This window comes from Corylus avellana, chromosome 9, assembly GCF_965113065.1.
Source record: "Corylus avellana chromosome 9, dhCorAvel1.hap1.2, whole genome shotgun sequence".
Classification (NCBI taxonomy): domain Eukaryota; kingdom Viridiplantae; phylum Streptophyta; class Magnoliopsida; order Fagales; family Betulaceae; genus Corylus; species Corylus avellana.
In genome coordinates this window covers 6,917,804-6,936,580 of record NC_142498.1, presented here as the reverse complement: position 1 = coordinate 6,936,580, position 18,777 = coordinate 6,917,804, and the positions used below count along the sequence as shown (strand labels likewise).

The 18,777-nt window shown below is 33.6% G+C and overlaps 1 protein-coding gene and 1 non-coding gene across 2 annotated transcripts; one reads left to right on the top strand and one right to left on the bottom strand.

The window, feature by feature from the left end:
• The first annotated feature begins 7,650 nt into the window (after positions 1–7,650).
• LOC132190285 (sequence-specific DNA binding transcription factor) lies at positions 7,651–10,922 on the top strand. Its single transcript, XM_059605227.2, has 3 exons — positions 7,651–7,832; positions 8,380–8,950; positions 10,273–10,922. Exons 2-3 carry the CDS (start codon positions 8,470–8,472, stop codon positions 10,728–10,730), a joined length of 939 nt encoding a protein of 312 aa, XP_059461210.2. The 5' UTR covers positions 7,651–7,832; positions 8,380–8,469; the 3' UTR covers positions 10,731–10,922.
• Positions 10,923–11,242: 320 nt separating this feature from the next.
• Positions 11,243–11,315, bottom strand: TRNAR-ACG (transfer RNA arginine (anticodon ACG)). Its single transcript has one exon. It is a non-coding gene; the product is annotated as a tRNA-Arg (tRNA).
• Positions 11,316–18,777: the final 7,462 nt, after the last annotated feature.

Sequence of the window (18,777 nt, the reverse complement as noted above, 5' to 3'; positions counted from 1 at the left end):
CTAAGAAACTGGGCTTGAGCTCAACTCACCAAGGGGTAAACTAGAGGTGAAAAGGCAGTTACGATCACCGGTTATTGGCTAAAACCACTAACCGTAAGTCGCTCACTAAGGAGAATTCCTTGTTTTTTTAAAAAATAAATAAATAAAACTTAAATTTTAAATAAAATAAAACAGCTAGCCAACTTATCTATGGGCTTGCACCCAGCCAATTTATGGCTTGAGGCTTAAGCCTTGAGCCTTGATCCTACTGGACCTACTCAACATTCCACTTGATTTCATAAAGGAAGGCTAAAGCATCCTTGTTATAGATAATGAATGTTGAAGAGCATGGGGTGGGACAAGTTGTTGGACTTGGGGTTGGGGGGCTAGTGTGCACTTTTCTTTTTCTTTTTTTTTAATTAAAAAGGGGATTTGCCAATTTGGTGTGCACTTGGTTTCTTAGCGATGGGGGATTTGTTTTTATTTTTTTTTCTTTTCTTAATTGCATGAGATTCGTAAATCATTTTTACTTTAAGACCTCGTTTGGTTCGTAGAGTGTCTAGTCCATTGAAAAATGATTAGCTACTACTGGGAATAGAAGAGTGTGGAATAGATTGGCTATTCATATTCTTTTGTTTGGTTGTAATGCTAGAATATATATACCAGCTAATCCTATTCCTTCATTTAGTACAATGTAATATGTTGGTGAATGGAATCATATTGTGATTAAATTTCCTAAAATACCCTTATAATACATATACAATATATATTATTAAGGACTTTCATTCATTTTTTTTTTAAACATAAACGACTTTACTATAATCTCATTTTTATTTATTTATTTATTTATTTTATTTTTATTTTTATTTTTTAATTATGTCACGTATGTGGCTTTTTCTTTTTTCTTTTTTTTTTTTTGCAATTATGCTACAAAATTATTTATATAAAAAAATATAGTTGGAGAAAACAGAATCAAGCTCAATCTTGAAATAAAAAAAAAATATATATATATATATATAGTTGGAGAATGTACAGAGAATCAAAAGAAATTCAAAAAACAGATTATATATTTGTATTTTACAAAAACCTTGCAGATTCTGATTTTCCGTCAAAGAAATTAAAAAAAAAAAAAAAATTTGAGAAACGGTACAGAGAATCAAAAGAAATAATAAAAAAAAAAAACAGAAAAACTGAAGAATCAGAGAGAAAAGAGAAAGAGAGAGAACGAAATATAGAGACAGAGAAAAGAGAAACAGAGAGATAGAGAAAGAGAGAGAACAAAATTTAATCCCACAAGTGGAGTTTTTTGTGTCAACTTACACGATTAATTTAATCTCACAGGAAATGATTAGCTAAGCCACTAAAAAATGAGTGGCTTAGCTAAGCCTGTGTGTATGAGATTAAAGTCCCATGGGAATAGACTATTCCCAAGAATAGAGTGTTACTAGGGGTGGGTATCGGTCAAAACGGTCCGATTTTGGCTCTTATCGGTTATTAACCAATAATTTTTGATTAAACGATTTCTTAACCGATACCAGGCCGATAAGGATTTTAACCGAAATTATTGGTTATAACGGTATACGGTTAAACCGGTTAACCGGTTCTAAATCTCACCTTCTTCAGTGTTCTCTACTTCTCTAATTCCCAAGCACCAAAAGGCAAAAACTCTTACCTGAATTGAATCGTCGATGCTAAAAGAGAGGTCTGTGAGAGTAGATGGGGGGCGGATGTTGCGAGAACTGGAAAGAGAAAAAAAAAAATGGGGAAGAAACCCATTCTCCTGCTATGGTGAGAAGGAAAAGAAAGAAAAAAAAAATGAGGAAGAAAGAGTCTAAAAGACAGCATGTGTGGCTGCATGGGAGGAGAAAAAAAAAAAGAAATATGTGGCTAGGGAATTGGGAAAAGAAAAGAAAAGAAAAGAAATGATTAAGTGGAGAGTGTGTAAGCTGTGTCAGGACTGTTGGCCAAGTGATAAATTTTTTTTTTTTTTTTTTTTAAAAAAAAGAAAGAAAAATGAAATTTAGACTACCTTTGTTAAGAAAAAATGGCCACCATAGCAGCTCAAACCTACGACCACAAGGTTAAGAGCCTTGTGCTCTAGTGCCCTACCAACTAAACTAGGCGGGCTTTGTTAATAGGCTTCCCCATACCGGTTCTTATCGGTTAAAATGGTTAACCGAAAACAAGTGGTTAACCGGATTGGACCGGACCGATAAGAATATCGGTATAAAATGTTTAACCAATAAGAATATATTATATCGGTTACAGTTAATATCAATTCGGTCGAAATAGGTAGACGGCCAGTAATCGGTAACTGGTTAATTTGCCCACCCTTAAGTATTATCAAATAAAAGACTAGCGATTTGCAGTCACCCCTAGGTAAACCTTGTGCGAGTTCACTCGAGCTCGCATACTAACCAAATCGAGCCGGGCTCAAGCTCGAGTACTCACCAGCTGCTTGGTGCCACCAAGGTTGAGGCCATTTTGGGTTTTTGTTTCCTCTGCTTCATCGTTCTGGGAAGCACCTCAAGCTTTCGTTGTTTCATGGGTTGGAACCATCACTACCCTTCTTTGGTCTCTTCTCCTTCATTCGGTCATGCTGTAGATGGGTGTGTGATGTAGAAGGAAAGAAGAAAAAAATACAGAAGAGAGAGATGTTGCGTAGAAGAGAGACGTTGAAAGAAGAAGGAAAGAGGAGATAGAGATTGAAATGTTGTAGGGAATGTGGAGTTGTCAATAAAGAGAACGTTGAAATGTGAAGAGAAGAAAAGAGTAAAAGGGAACGTTGAACGTTGAAATGTGAGTTGTCAAGTTTTGAGAAATGTGACCGTCAGAATTGAAAAGAGTAAAATATGGAAAAGAAGAAAATAAAGGGTAAAGATTGGAAAAGAAGAAAACTAAAGGAAGGAGAAGACGCCAAAAAAATGTGCAAATAAATTTTTTTGACTATTCTACCACCAACTTGTTCCTTCCCTTGGAGTAGACCCAAAACGCGCTTCTAGATCTTGAAAAACTTTTTTAGAAAAAGGATATGTTTACTAATAAATTTTATAATATGATGTGACACAATATAATTGAGTTTCTCAAAAGTTGAATTTATTTTTTTTTCAATCATATTATGCCACATCATTTTGTAAAATTTTATTTATAAGCTTAGCATCCCTTTTAGGATAGGCCTATTGAGAGAAGTATTAAAAAATATTGAATGGGTTTACTCAATCAACATAAGTAAAAAAAAGCAAGCTTAAATCTATTTTACTTACGAGAAGTGCTATACATCAAAATTTTCTTTCTAAAAGCTAGTTCTCAAATGATGTGTCACCATCTGATGAGATTTATTATTTTGAAAAAGTGTGTTATCAACTCATAGGATGGTGACATATCATTTAAAAACAAACTTTTGAAAAGAAATTTTGGGGTGTGTAACATTTCTCTTTACTTAATAAGTAATATATATATATATATATATATATATATATATATATATATATATATATATATATAAGTCGAGCCTTATACGAGCTTTTTCACGAACGTTAACCGAGTTAAGTAGAGTTTATACGAGTTTGTATCGTTTAATAATCTATCGATCATAATTTTGTGTTCATGAACAGCCTACTTAATAATTATTTCGAGCTCGAATCAAGCTTAATCAAGTCGAACCCAAGTATCTTATGAGTAACTTTATTCATCTAGCAGTCCTACTTGTGTGCGTATGCCTTTATTTATATATGAATGAAAAGTCTCTACCCATGAGAGAGAGACATTTATAATCCAGAATATGATTGAGTCCTCACAGATATATATTGCGACATTATCATGTGGGGCATTACATTAATTCCACCAAAACATATTTCGATTCATTGTTTTATTTTATTATTTTCTAATTTTTAATTTCTTTTGAGAGAAATGTTAGAATCTAATAAAAATTTTACATTTTGCCCATAAAAGTCCACATGACAAGATGCTACATCATTTTTTTTGGAAGGACGAAGACAAAAAAAAAAAAATAATAATAATAATAATAATATAGTATCTTGCCACATGGACTTTTATGGGCAAAATATAAAATTTTTATTAAATTCTAACATATCTCTTCTTTTAACTTTTATTAAACCTCGGGGGTTATACAAAATCTTCCTCAAGACAACCCTCTAAATAATATGAATATTCTAGGACGACAAAATTTCTCCATGGTGTCCCACTATTCAATTCAAGCCATGTTATGATGTTCTTCTTCTCCTTTTTATTTATTTATTTATTTATTTTTATTTATTTATTTTACTTTTGGGTTTACGTTAGCCTTTTAAGTCATTCTTGAATTCAAAAAATTGAACTCCCATCTTTTATTTTTTATTTTTACCAATTCCTTTAAAACATTAAAAGAGAAAAGAAAAAATTTACAAAAGATAAGGTTGGAGGACCCCATAAATAGTCATTACAAGTTAAAAAAATAAAAGTACAAATAAAACGGGAAATAGATTCAATCAGATTCAATCCCATAATTCCTTGACCAAAAGGCCGAGGAAAAAGGCTACTATGATGGTGGTATGTGTTGCAATGTGATGAATGGAATGCTGAAAAGATGGTGAATTGATGACGACTACAATGAGGCGATCGATGGAGTCACCTTTCTCGCATTCTTGGACAAGATCATGCTCTATGATAGCTTCAAACAAAAGAGCGAATCATTCTTGATTTATCGATGGAGGTTGGGATGGGTCCTTGACCAAAAGGCCGGTGGAGAGGGCATGCACATGGGCCATACATGCTGGTGGAATGAGCGGCTTGATGTAACTCGTGGTAAATTTGGAGGCGGAGAGGCCAATGGAGGGGTGTGCGTGCGGCGGAGGTGAACAGGTGGTGGTAAATTTAGCTTCTAACTTCCCACAAAACAAGAGAGAGAAGAAAAAAAGAAAAAGGAAAAGATAAAAAAATTTAAAAAAAAAAAAAAAACAATTTGTTCAGCCTTTTGTTTTTGTTTATATTATTCAATGGATTTTATGGCTTTTTTTTTTTTTGGTTGGATTTTATGGCATTATATTCACGTTATAGGTCAATTGGTTGGACTGTTAACTTGTAATCCTTCTTTTATTTCTCTCTTATTTAATAAATAACTCTTGGTTTCCAAAGATTATTAACAGCTGTTTAATTATGTCAACCAAAAATGAAGGATAATTGGGGGATGGGATGTTTTGTTAAAGGCAATGGAATGAATTAGGGGTGCAAAGGCGGGCGGTTTCTAACCGCCTAACCGCTTAACCGCATTAACCACTAACCGCCTAACCGCTATAACCGCCTAGCGGTTAGCGGTTAGCGGTTATTGGGTCTACTAACCGTAACCGCTAACCGCCTTTTTATATAATATATTTTTATAATTATAATTATAAAAATATTTATACATATAACATAATCACTTGATCATTAAATCACAATTTTTTTTAAAAATAATTAAATCACAATTTGAGTATTAATATATTATCACTATAATTTATATGATTATATCACATGATCAATTGATCATTAAATCATTTGATTATATAATAATAAATTATACATATATAATATGACATAACTCATAAGTATACCAATTCATACTAATACAACAATTAAATATCTAGAGACTTATTTTCAATGTATGTTATAAACTTATAAGTCTATATATGTTATAAGTCTATATATGCATATGAATAATATAAATGTATAATATCAATACTTAATCATATGATTTAATGACAATTCAAATACTTTATTCAAGACTTCAAGTGAATCATATTATTAATGTACAATGATGATATGATTCGTAAAATATCAAATTAAGTAATTAACATTGGATTAAACAATGACCAATGTGTTACTTATAAACACAATTTAAGTATTAATGTATTATCATTATAATTTTAGTAATTTATATATTATTACTATAATTGATATGATTATATCACATGATGACTTGATCATTAAATCATATGATTATATAATAATAAATAATACATATATAATATGACATAACTCATAAGTCATAAGTCTACAAGTTAATCATATGATTCATGTACAATGATAATCACAATTGATTTAATTCAATTAAACAATATATTACTTATAACTACAAATCTACAATTTAATTAAAGTATTATTAGATACATTAGGAATTTAGGATTTAGGAGTTTGAACATTACCATTTACCAATAGATATTAAGTTCAATTCAAAAAAAAAAAGATTATAAGTAAATATGATAAGAATTTAAATAATTAATCATATGAATCATATCATATAATTTAATAAGACTATATCATTATATAATATCAAATTAAGTAATTGACATTATATTCAACAATGTATTACTTATAATCACAATTGAAGTATTAATGTATTTTTTGAACATTTTTCAGAAAAAGAAATTTAACCATTTTTTGAAAAAAAAAAAAAAAAAAATTAACCATTTTTTGAACAATTTTGAATTTTTTGAACCATTTGTAACAATTTTTTTAAAATTGTTACAAATTAACCATTGATGAAGTTTTAATGTTTTATTTGTATCATTTAATGTTTTATTTGAACTTATTTTATATGCTTTGTGTTGAACTTTTTTTATATGTTATGACAATTGTCTAAATTCTGAACTTTTTTTTGTAGGTTGTGTTGATTTTTTTTTTTTGTTTTTTTGTTTTTTAAAAAAAAAGGTTAACCGGTTATGATTTAATATTTAAGGAAATTTTTTTAAAGTACAAGTAAATGTAAATTTTGGGTCAAATATTTTTGATTTTTCAATATGGGCTCTTTTATAGCAATTGGGCCCAAGAAGATATTAAAAATACAAGAAAAAAAAATGAGGGTAAAAAAAAGCCCAAAAAAAAGCCAAATTTTTAAAAAGCGGTTAGCGGGCGGTTATCTATTTCGCTAACCGCCTGTTGCGGTTAGTGAAATCTACTAACCGCTAAGGTGGTTATGGTTGGTGGTTATTGCCACTAACTGCTAACCGTAACCGCCTTTACACCCCTAGAATGAATAAAAGTTGAAGACGCTTCTTCAAAGCCTGAATAGAAAATGGAAATCATTCATTCGAACAAGTTTTACCCTTGTGAATATCCTTACATTTGACTAGATTTGTTGTGGATTTTTATTTTATTTTGGTGTTGTCAATATGGGTGAAATTTTTTCAACATAGGAAATAAAAGCAGCCTAAGGCAATGCGGAAGCGGTTAAGAATTTAGACAAACTGCCTATGACGGTTATAATTAATAATTAGAGCAATAATCGCTAACCGTAATTACCTTTTCAGTCTTAGGCTGAATTAAAATATTGAGATATGAGTGGAACCGCCACACTAATAAATGAGTGGAGTCCTCAAAAGAGAAATTTCATTGGGTCAATTTTTCAATATAGTGGGTCAAAGTAGATGTAGTATGGTGATATGTTACGATCATTCTGTTCCAGATAAATCAAGTCTAATTTGAAAAATTTTCTACGAGGTTGGGGTGCTTTTTATTTTTCATTTGAAAAAAAGGTGTTTTGATGTAATATAAAAATAAACTTTTTTTTGAGTGTTTTATATTTTGAGTTTTTCTTAATATTTTAATTATAAAAAAAAAGTTATAAAATAAAGCCTGTTTTGTTTTTCTACATGCTCAGCTCAAGAGCGGGCAAAGATCAAACCGGTTTAGGAACAGCCCACATTGACAAACCTCAAACATCACTGAGAGCCCACAGACCAGCCCATCAAGAATCGACGTTAAGAACGAAGATGTCGTTCTCTCTAGGCGTTTCCGTTTGCCATTGAAGTCACAGACACATCTAGTCCCAAAGCTGAGGATCACAGAGATGGCTTATTGCTGAATGGGGCTGTGCGTTGGTAAGGCCGATTTCCGATTGCCTTGAATCTCTCTGAAAAATGTTGTCATTTTCGCTTTTTTCCATTGAATCCATTAGTTTTGGTAAGAGTTTGATGGCTTCGAGTAATGGTACTGGCCTAGAGATATTAACTGGATGATTATATTCGTTGATTGCTGTTTTGATTCTCATTTTTATCACTGTTTTCATTATTATTGCTGCATTACTTATATCCTTAGACTTCTTGTAATCAAATTCGATGAGGTTCTATTATGGATATTCCCAGAGAAAGATGAGGAAAGGAGGAGAGAAAAAGTAATTGTAAATAATTACGCCTTTTGGATTTTTGATATGAATCACTAAATTTACTAATTAAGAAGCAAACTACTGAAATTAATTTAGACTTAGTTGAGGCTTGAGAGGAAAGCTTTACATTTCTCACTATGGAAAGCTCAAGAAAGGAGCTTTTTATTTTTTATTTATTTTATTTGATTTTAAATTGAGCATTGCTGGGATTCATCAACTATTTTAGTTTCTAAAAAAACTGGTCCTCTATTTTTATATGACAGGCATTGACTTGGATTGAATGAGAAAAATAAATGAAAGCAACCCATTAGGCTGAAAATTTTGAAAACTAAAGGAGACCTAAGAAGAAGGACATGAAGCATAAAATGGAAAGTGAAAAATGCAAACAATTATGTGTTTCGGGCTCTAGACGCACTCGGTCACAGGCAGCTCCAGAGTGGCCTGTAGAGGCTGCACTCATTCTTGTGAATGAGATTGCTGCTGTTGAAGCAGATTGCTTGAATGCTTTGTCTAGCTATCAGATGTGGAATATAATAGCAGCGAACTGCACTGCTTTGGATAAACCGCGGACTTTGAATCAGTGCCGGAGGAAGTGGGACTCCTTGGTATCTGAGTACAACAAGATCAAGCAGTGGGAGTTGCAGTCTGGGAGTGGTTTGTATTGGTCTCTGGAAAGTGAAAGGAGAAGAGAATGTGGGCTTCCAGAAAATTTTGACGGTGAGCTATTCAAAGCGGTTGATGATCTTGTAAGGGCACAGGAGAAGAAATCGGATACAGACTCAGATAGTGATCCAGAAGCAAAGATCGAGGTGCTTGATGTAGTGGCAGAACTAGGTATGGTTTATCTCCAAGACCAAGAATGGTGTTTTCCAATAAAATTGCTTCAATGTTTGTAAATAGTTATCTCCAAGAATGGCATTTATGGATAATATCTAGCTGATATGTTTTGATAATTATTTATTATATCGGAATTTTGAGCAAATTTTAGTTCTGCTGTCTCCTTTTGTTAGCAATTGCCTATTGTTTTCTTGATGTCCACTGAATTGTTCTACAAGGCTGTGACTTGCAATTATTACCTGATGCTGTGTAATTTATGATGCTGTTTTAGCCACAAAAAAAAAAAAAAAAAGAAAAAAAGAAAAAAAGAAAAAGGATTTCATGATTATTGCTGTTATATTGCATTGATGGTAGAGAAGATTTATCTTTTTCTGTTAACTAACTCCCCCAAATTCTGTGTAGGAGTCAGACGGGTAGATGGTCTCTTACAGACACATGTTTCGTGAAATTTGCTTTGTATTTGTTTTTTTACATGCAATATGAATACCAAGAAAAATAAAATTAGAAGATTACTTGTTGAGAAGAGGAATCGAGTCCTTTCAAGAATTGTTTTCCCTCAACCTGAACATCTATTGTTTTTATGTTCCACATGTTATGGTCTCCCATATCTTTTCCGGCCAAAGGATATATCTGGATTTGAAGCTCTGTTTGCTGATTGTTATGGGCAGCTTGGCTTACACACATATAGAGGGCTGCTGATGAGCCAAACTGCCCATGAATGGGCTCAGACCTAGCTAGGAAACATTAGACTGTCACACAAACAACTCCAAGGATTCAAGAGAATGCGGGATAAGTATGATAACTATAATGATTGATGGGATTTCATCGATTTGTCAATATAGAAATCATGGCTCAAGTGGGTGGGGCAGATCTGGCCTCCAATACATAGCATAATGATTAATAAATTACTCAGAAATCATTCTTATTATGGATGGGTGATTCTAGTTTACAGGCATATAAATAGATAAGCAGTACAATAGTAATTGTGAGACATCTGAAAGACCAAATCATAACAGAACTGATAAAGCTTTTATTCTGTTTCCTATGATTTCTCCAGATGAACAGTTATTTTCATATCTTTCTTAAATAGCTTCTGTTTCAGTGGGTGGGCTGTAAGATGCATAAGATGCAGTAGCAAGTTTGCTTAGGTAGGTGTCCCTCAGTTTGGGGATTGTGAATGAATGACCATTTGTATTGCAAAATCTGATTATTGTTATGCTTCTGTTCGGAACGAATAAAACGTTTAATAACACAAGTTGCTTGTTAGAACTTGTGTTGCTGAATGCCCCACCTGTATTCTTAAAATGTTGTGTCACCAGGGTCCAGAAGGCAAAGGAGGCGGTTAACATCTCCAAAAATCTGTGTAGAGGAAAAGCCTTTGATAAGCTACAAAAGGGAAGAGCCTCCGGGAAGCCCCACTGAAGAAAAGCCTCAGAAAAAACTCCTAGAAGATCCTGTGAATGGCCTAACCGAAGAAAATCCTCAGGAAAGTTGCTTCAAAGAAAAGTACCAGAAACGCCATGAAGAAGATCATGTGGAAGAAAAGGAGACGATGAGTATAGAAGAACAGGAGCAGATGATGATTATGAAATTGCATGAGAATGCAGAACTCATTGAAGCCATTGTTTCTGAAAATGTAGACTTAGGGGCTGCTGCTGATGTGAAGAATGTTGAGGACTGCCAAACTGATTTTGCAAGACGTCAAGGAGACAAGCTTATCAAATGCCTCAGAGACATTGTAAACACCCTTGATCAGTTCAGTGATCTTGTTCAATAATGTGAATAGTTGTTAGCATTGAGAAGTGAAATATAAAAGCTTTTTAGTTAAGAAATTGACGTTTAACTTTTCTAATGAAATGCTAGTTGTGATGTAGTAGCTTGCTTCCATTACCTTGTTACTTGCAAGGGAAGAACAAAATCAGCACCAATGAGTGAATACTCTGCTCCTCCCTCCTCTGGCCTTGCTAATTTGTGTAGTTCAAGACTCATTGTCTCCATTGGGCTTGCTTTTTGCGTTTAAAATGTGCATCTATTTTATCCTCCCTTGTAACCTTTTTCTCCATTTGCTTAGGAAAAAAAAAAAAAAAGTGCATCTATTTTGTGTGTGTTTTCCCCCTCTTTCCAGGATTAAAGTAAATTCTTTTCTTATTTCCTTTGTTAAAAAGTCTGCCACAACATAGTGAGTGCAATGCAAGTCCCTTTAAAAAATAAAAATAAAATGCAAACGCATTTGAGAGGAGTGACAGCTCATCCCAAAAGCTTTCAAAATGTCTGTGAAAATAAATTAAGCGACTTCACTGGGGATCGAACCCAGAATCTCTGGTTTCGTAGACCAGCGCCTTATCCATTGGGCCATGAAGTCATCTGTTTGAAAGATTTTGGAAATAATAAATATTAATATAAAGCTAGTGAGTCTATTGTTATTAATTTTTTTTCTTTAAATGGACTACTCGGTTGAAATATGATAGAGGTACGATGGTAGAGTACTGTTACTGTGACACTGACATCGGTGACCTAACTTTTTTTACATCTTCTGTCAAATCTTTACTCTTTCTCTGGTCTTCTGCGACCAAGTGATTTGTAAATCTTTACCCACATTGAACACAAAGTAGAAACCGAGACAAGAATGTTATCATGATAGGTGTACATCAATTTTAGTTCGGTAAGTGCTAGGTTTATTGGTCCAAAGGAACATAAGGAGACCCAAATCATTTAGAGCCAAGAAATGCTATATACCACTTCATTATCCTACCATTATTTCATTATGGTAGGATAATGTGGTATTACCAATTCACGATTTTTTTTTTTTTTTTAATAATAAGAGCATCTAAGAGTAGATTGATGAAGTCACGGCCCCGTTTGGTTAGCGAAATGAGTATTTCATTAGGAAAGAGAATCGTTATTTCTGGGAATAGAAAAGAATGGAATGAAATAGTTTTTCGTATTCCTTAGTTTGATAACAACACACATGATCTAAAATTGGAATTGAATCAAATTACTAAAAACTCTACATTATTTATTTTTTTCTTTTTTCCAACTCAATTTTTTTAAAAAAAAACATAAAAATAAAAACTTTTAAAATAAAGTGGGTGGTTGACCACTCACACAAAATTGGCTGGGGGTGGTCACAAATGAAAAATAATATGGATGTTATTTTTGGCAAATGCAATCTATTCTTTTTCATAAGGGAATTGTTATTCTCACCAGAATAACAATACTTAGGAATATGTCCCTATCAAATAAAAAAATGTCTATTCTATATGAATAGTCATTCAATTTCAAGGGTGTCCCCAAGGGGTAGCTCAATCGGCTGTGGACCACGCCTAATGAAGCGAATGTCACTAGTTCGAATCCCCCTTCCCCCTTCCCTTGTGTGGACATGTCAAAAAAAAAAAAAAAAAAAAAAATTCAAGGGTCTATTTCACAAACCAAACGGAGCCTTAATCTTTGCTACAAGTAAATGGTAGTATGAAAAACATTAAATGCGAAAATGTAAGGTCAACATAAAAACCTTATAGGTCAATAAAAATTAAACATAGTGTCATAAATGTCATCATAGTGTCCCAAGGCACAACTAAAAATATAAGGTTAATTATCTTTTTCCTTCCAAGACTACCATTCATTTACATATTGTCCTTAATCCTTATGAACCATCATTTGTCACACTCAACCATTTTAAACTACCATTTTAGGGCAATAACAAAATCCCTATGTTAGTCAAGATCATTAAATAAGACAAAATATGCATTTTTTTAGATGTAACAAGAGAAACCCTCAAATAAAAAAAATATAATATTAGAAAAACAAAATTTAAAAAGGAACAGGGGTGGTCACTGAAGCACCACTAAGGGTGGCAAAGCTACCCTCAACAGTGGCGGAGCCACATAGGCCTTTAAGATTTTTTTTTTTTTTAAAAAAAAAAAAAATTCCCAAAAATTAAAAAAATAAATAAAAAAATTCCTTGAATGCTGCTGTGTATGGTAAACTTTAATAATACCGAAACTTAATACATATGTATGGTAACCAAAAAAAATCCTTATTTAATACATATGCATGGTAAACTTTAATATCCATATGATTGTTTATTTTGTTGTTTAATGTTTATAAACTTTGATTGTCTCTTATGAGGTCGTGATTTAACTTGAAAATTTTAGGTTCATGAATAAACTTTAGGTTTATGAATTGATTGATTTAACTTGCTGAGAGCTTCGATTTAGATTCGATACTTGATGATTTTGTACTTCTCAGAGACCGTAAAGTGCAGTTCTAGACACTTTTTTTTTTTTTTTTTTTTTTGTATTTCTGTCTTTTTGATATATATAGTGTCGACATGTTACATTTCTAATATATCAATTTGAGCACATATTTATGAACTTTTATAGATATTTTTTTTTGTGATGCATATATTGTGTGAATTACCAAATTTTTGGCATGGAGAAAATTTTAGGATGCTAAAAAAATTTTAGCGGCACCCCCAATATGAATTGTCTTGCTCCGCCACTGACCCTCAAGCATTCAGCCAACCCCGAACCACCTAGGGGTGGTCTAACCATCACCCCTCAAGTGTTAGGAGTGGTTCAGCCACCCATATGTGTTTTTTCCCCCTTTTGGTTGCTTCTTTTTTTTTTTTTTTTTTTCTAATATCCATTCTTTTAAATTTTAACTTTAAAGATATTTAAGTAAATTTAGTTTCTAACTTAGGGTATTGTCGTCATTTCATGTCCTTTTAATGATTTTGACTAATGGTTGGATTTTTTGTAAGAAAATTGTAGTTTAAGGTCGTCGAGTGTGACATGTGGTAGTTCATGGGGGTAATGTGTAAATGAGTATTAGTTTAGCGGGAGGAAGACAATTAGCCCAAAAGTATACTTAAAGAAAATAAGGCTGAACATGCATAAATGGCCCCCATAGCTTACATTTTCTTTATAACTTAAGAGGGAAAGAAAAAAAACAAAAATAAGTGAAAGGCTTAGCAAGTAATACTCCCAATCAAAGGATTAAATTCATTTGATGAAAATACTAAGGGAGAACATAATTTAATATACAACATAAATTAAGTTACTCTGAATTAAAACTTCCTTTTTTGAACTCAATAAGCTTTACTTCTCTATTTTATTATGGCTTTACATACAATTATGCCTCATAGGCATTTCCAACCTTTGGGATTTGACATCACCTATGGTCGCGAATGTTCTATGGCCAACTGATTAATTACTAGGTGCACTCAACATGAGAAACATAATTGATGAGCGCTGAATGTTGCACATTTAAGCCCCTTAACTCATATATGTTAATTCTTTAGCATTGTTATCGATTTGATTTTGTTTTGTTTTAGTGTTTTCAGGTTCTTAGGGAGAATACAAGAAATACTATTGATTTTAGGCTTAAAACGCACTTTGAGAAGCTACTAGCGGAACTGGGTTCGAGCCCACATCGCGCAAGCAACTAGGCTCGAGCACACATGGGTGGCTTAGACGACCTGGAGTCCCACCTACGTGCAATGTTCTCTCCCTCCCAGCGAGTGTTCCCGCACTTCGTGTCCTCACCCTTTTCCTCCTCCTGCTCCTCCCTCTCCATCCACTTGCCGCTCACCACCATATTTTGACTATTACAGTCTGATGAAGTTGGCCAGTGTTGGCATGTTGGATAATGCAAATTCTAATGTTGTCTCGAAGCTCTCCAGACGACATTACGACGGTTGACCTCAATGCCCCTACCCCGCCTGTTGATCCATCTACTCTTGAGCTTGATCTCTCTTTCCCTCGTCGTTCTATTCAGGTAACAGCTCTTCCTTCCCATCTTCATGATTATCACTGTTATTCTGCTCTTGCTACTTTACATGAACCTCATTCTTTCCGTGAGGCTCATACTAACCCTGTTTGACAGAATGCTATGTCCGAAGAACTTAATGACCTTTCCAAAACCCATACTTGGGACTTAGTTAATTTACCTTCACACAAAATTGTTGTAAGGTGCAAGTAGGTATACAAGATTAAGACAAAATCTGGTGGGTCTATTGAGCGATACAAGGCATGTCTTATGGCTAAGGGGTTCAATCAGGAGTATGGCATTGACTTGTAGGATTACTATGCATGTCACAAACATCACTATACACAAGTTGCAATAAAATAGAAGATCTACCAATTTTTGGAAAAGATTTTCTGGTAATCTTCGTTTTCAAGCAAACTTTACATTGATCAACCATATCATTCATAGAATGAGGAATCAAATTTAAAACAGACATATCATGCCATTTTCTAGTATCAACTTGTCCTAATCTATTATGCCACAAAGATATAGAGTCAATCATATAAGCAAAAACATTCACTTTATTAATCAAATAAAGTTTAAACACACCCTCAAATAGATAACCCTTCCCAACAAATGTACCGCCTTTGGTCAGCACAAACTGATCTGACTCAAAGACACTTAAATCCAAATTTATTAAGACGACACCCAGACACGAGGTTCTTCCTAATTTCAGGAACATCATAATAAACATGAGTAAGAGTAAGAACATTCCTAGAAGTGAATTCCAGATTCACTGTTCCTTTTCCTTTCACAACAGTAATGGTGGAATTTCCCATGAAGAGAACACAGTAATCCTCCACTACTTCAAAGGTCTTGAATAGACTCTTCTCCTTGCAGACATGCTTTGAAGCGCATAAGTCTATCCACCACGAACCATCTTCTTCGAGCATAAAATTCTCGGATATCATGGCCACAAACTCTTTCGAGTCAGAAGCTTGCTGTTTCTTCTTCAGAAAACGGCAATCCTTATTGAAGTGTCCTAGTTTACCGCAATGATAGCAAGCAAATTTCTCTTTCTTATCACGGTTCTGGTTCTCGTTTTGGTTCTGGAAATTCGTCCATCTTCTTTGAGCATAAAATTCTTGGATATCATGGCCACAAACTCTTTCGAGTCAAAAGCTTGCTGTTTCTTCTTTGGAAAACGACAATCCTTCTTGAAGTGTCCTGGTTTACCGCAATGATAGCAAGCAAATTTCTCTTTTTTATCACGTTTCTAGTTCTGGTTTTGGTTCTAAAAATTCATCCTCTGCTTCTAAAAGGGTTTCTTTGAAGAAGAACCTTCCTCCACCATATGCAGTTTCGAGGACAGAAACCCTTGTTCTTCATTGTCTTTTTTCTTCAATTCTTCCTCAATCTGAAAGTGTTGGCCTAACTGATCAACAGTTATTTCTTCCTTTTTATGTTTCAAAATTTTCTTTTGATCTTTCCAGGAAGAAGGAAGTTTGTCAATGATGGATGAGACAACAAATTCCTCATCCATCTTCATGTTATGCTGACTAAATTGACTCAAAATATGCAGAATCTCATTAAATTGTTCAACAATAGGCCTAGCATCTATCATTCTATAATTCATGAATTTAGAAGCCAAAAAATTCTTACTTGTAGCATCTTCTAAAAGATACTTAGCCTCGAGTGCATCCCAAACATCTTTGGCTGTCCATTTGCTTTTGTAGATGTCAAACAGAGAATTCGCCATAGCGTTGCAGATGTGGCCCTTGTAGATGCAGTCATCCTGCTCCCACTTCATCCTTGCTTGAGTCTCAGCAATCGTCTTGTTCTCACGTGCTACTGGCTTCGGAGTTGTTAGCACGTAAGCCACCCTAATTCCAGCAAGGAGGAAATGCATCTTCTTCTGCCACCTCTTGAAGGAAATTCCATAAAAGCGGTTGATAAGTGCCAAAATATACATATTTTAGCCCTTAATTTATATTTTGTTAATTTCTTAGTCTTGTTATTTTGTGCTATTTTATTTCCTTTTTTTATTTTCTGTTTTTATTTTCTAGGTTTTTGGATAAAAGGAAGCAATTTAGAAAGTATCAGGCTTAAAGGACAAAATTGAGAAAAGCTAGAAGTTTTGGACCAAGAGCAAGTATTCAAGTTTAGCGCTCGAGCGCACTACACCTAGGCTCGAGAGCAGATCCCAACAACAGAGATCGATCGCAGGTGTGCGATCGAGCGCACTCATGCGCTGGAAGAAAATCTGATGCGGCCAAAGACTCATTTTTCTTTCCAAAATAGGACTTCAAAGTCCTAGTTGTAATAGGACTTAGACTTGCGATTTTACTATGGTTTCTAGGGTCTTCCAAAAGCTTATAAATAGACCCCTAAGCCTCATAGAAAGAGACTTACTTTGGGGAGGAGAATTTGGAGGCTATTTCCAAGAGTTGTTATCCGGTTTCTTTTTCCCTTTTTCTTTTAGTTTTATTTAAATTATGTGTAACTAACTCTTAGTTAGAGGCTAGATTGAAGCCATAATAATGTCTTTTTAGGATTTCAATATTGGCGCCTTTGTTACAATCATATTTTGGGATATTTAACTTGATTATTTTCTGTTTAATTGAATTCCTCATATGAATGTGCCTGATCAACATATGCATGTGGTATGGATTAGTTATATAAGTCAATTTGGATGATTGAGTCCTGGGCTTAATAAAGTGACAAAATAATCTCCCCACAGGTTCTTGAAATAATCAACATGAAAAACCGGGAGTATACACCCATGTCCTAGGCTCCATGTGTTTGTCAATTTTCATAGATTTATGCTTTCTTAAAGAACAACTTAGTATACACCCATGCTAAATCCTTTAAGAAGGAAAAGAGTTAGAGTATACTCCCACACCTAATTCGTTACTTATAGAAATCTATTCCTTTAGGTTGGCAAACATTAAATATATCGGTATGATTGGCGCATTGACATATTGTTATCTTAATTAGTCTGATTAGTGGTGGTTGTCGAAACCCTAACACTTTCATTATTTTTGTTTCTTTTCATTATATCAATTTCGTGACAATTTTGATATTTTAATTTAGAAAATCAATTCAAACAAAATCAACGATCCTCGTGGGAATGATCTCACCCTATACGATTGTTTTGATCTTGTGCACTTGAGAGTTAAAACGTACCGATTATTATCTATTAATTTAGGGAAAAATACAGTTTACCCCCCTGACGTTTCAAAGGTTTTTCAATTTTAACCCCAAAGTTCAAAAATTGGCAATCTACCCTCTTGAAGTTTCAAAAATTGGCAATTTAAACCTTCCGTTAAATTGGACGGAAATTTTTTAAAAAAAGCCTAAGGGTAATGATGTAATTTCATAGATTTCTGTCCATTTAGACGAAAAAATTAAACGGAGGGTTTAAATTGCCAATTTTTGAAACTTCAGGGGGATAGATTGCCAATTTTTGAACTTTGGGGTTAAAATTGAAAAATTTTTGAAACTTCAGGAGGGGTAAACTGCATTTTCCCCATTAATTTATGTAGTATTCGAGACAACAACGGTCGAGTTTGGTGAAATCAGCAGCAAGTTCTTTTAGGGATTGTGGTGCCATTGAAGCAAAAATATTTTCTTAAGATTGTTATACAAATATGGGATAATACTGAAAACGAAAAAGCTCCTAAGATGTATTACGAAGTCACTTTCCTTGCGAAAATATTTGTCAAAATTAAATTCCTGTTTTGAATTTCAAAAATAAACTGCTGTTTTGAATTTCGAAAATAAATTGCTGTAAATTGATAATCCAACTGACACTTAAATATGACCGTTAGACTAAATAATTATCTAGTAGATCTCAATCTTAAATCTTAATTATTTAATCTCAATTTGTAGATCAACAGTTTGGTAGATCCAACCACTGGATCTACTTAAGAAGCATCATATGGTTTAAATCAAACCACTAGATCGAACGATTTTGACCATCCAAAAATGAATGGTCATGATCAGATCGCTCCGAGCTAAGTGCCAAGTGCGTCATCAAGGCCCCACTAGTGCCTTACAGCACATGCCATGCGCGC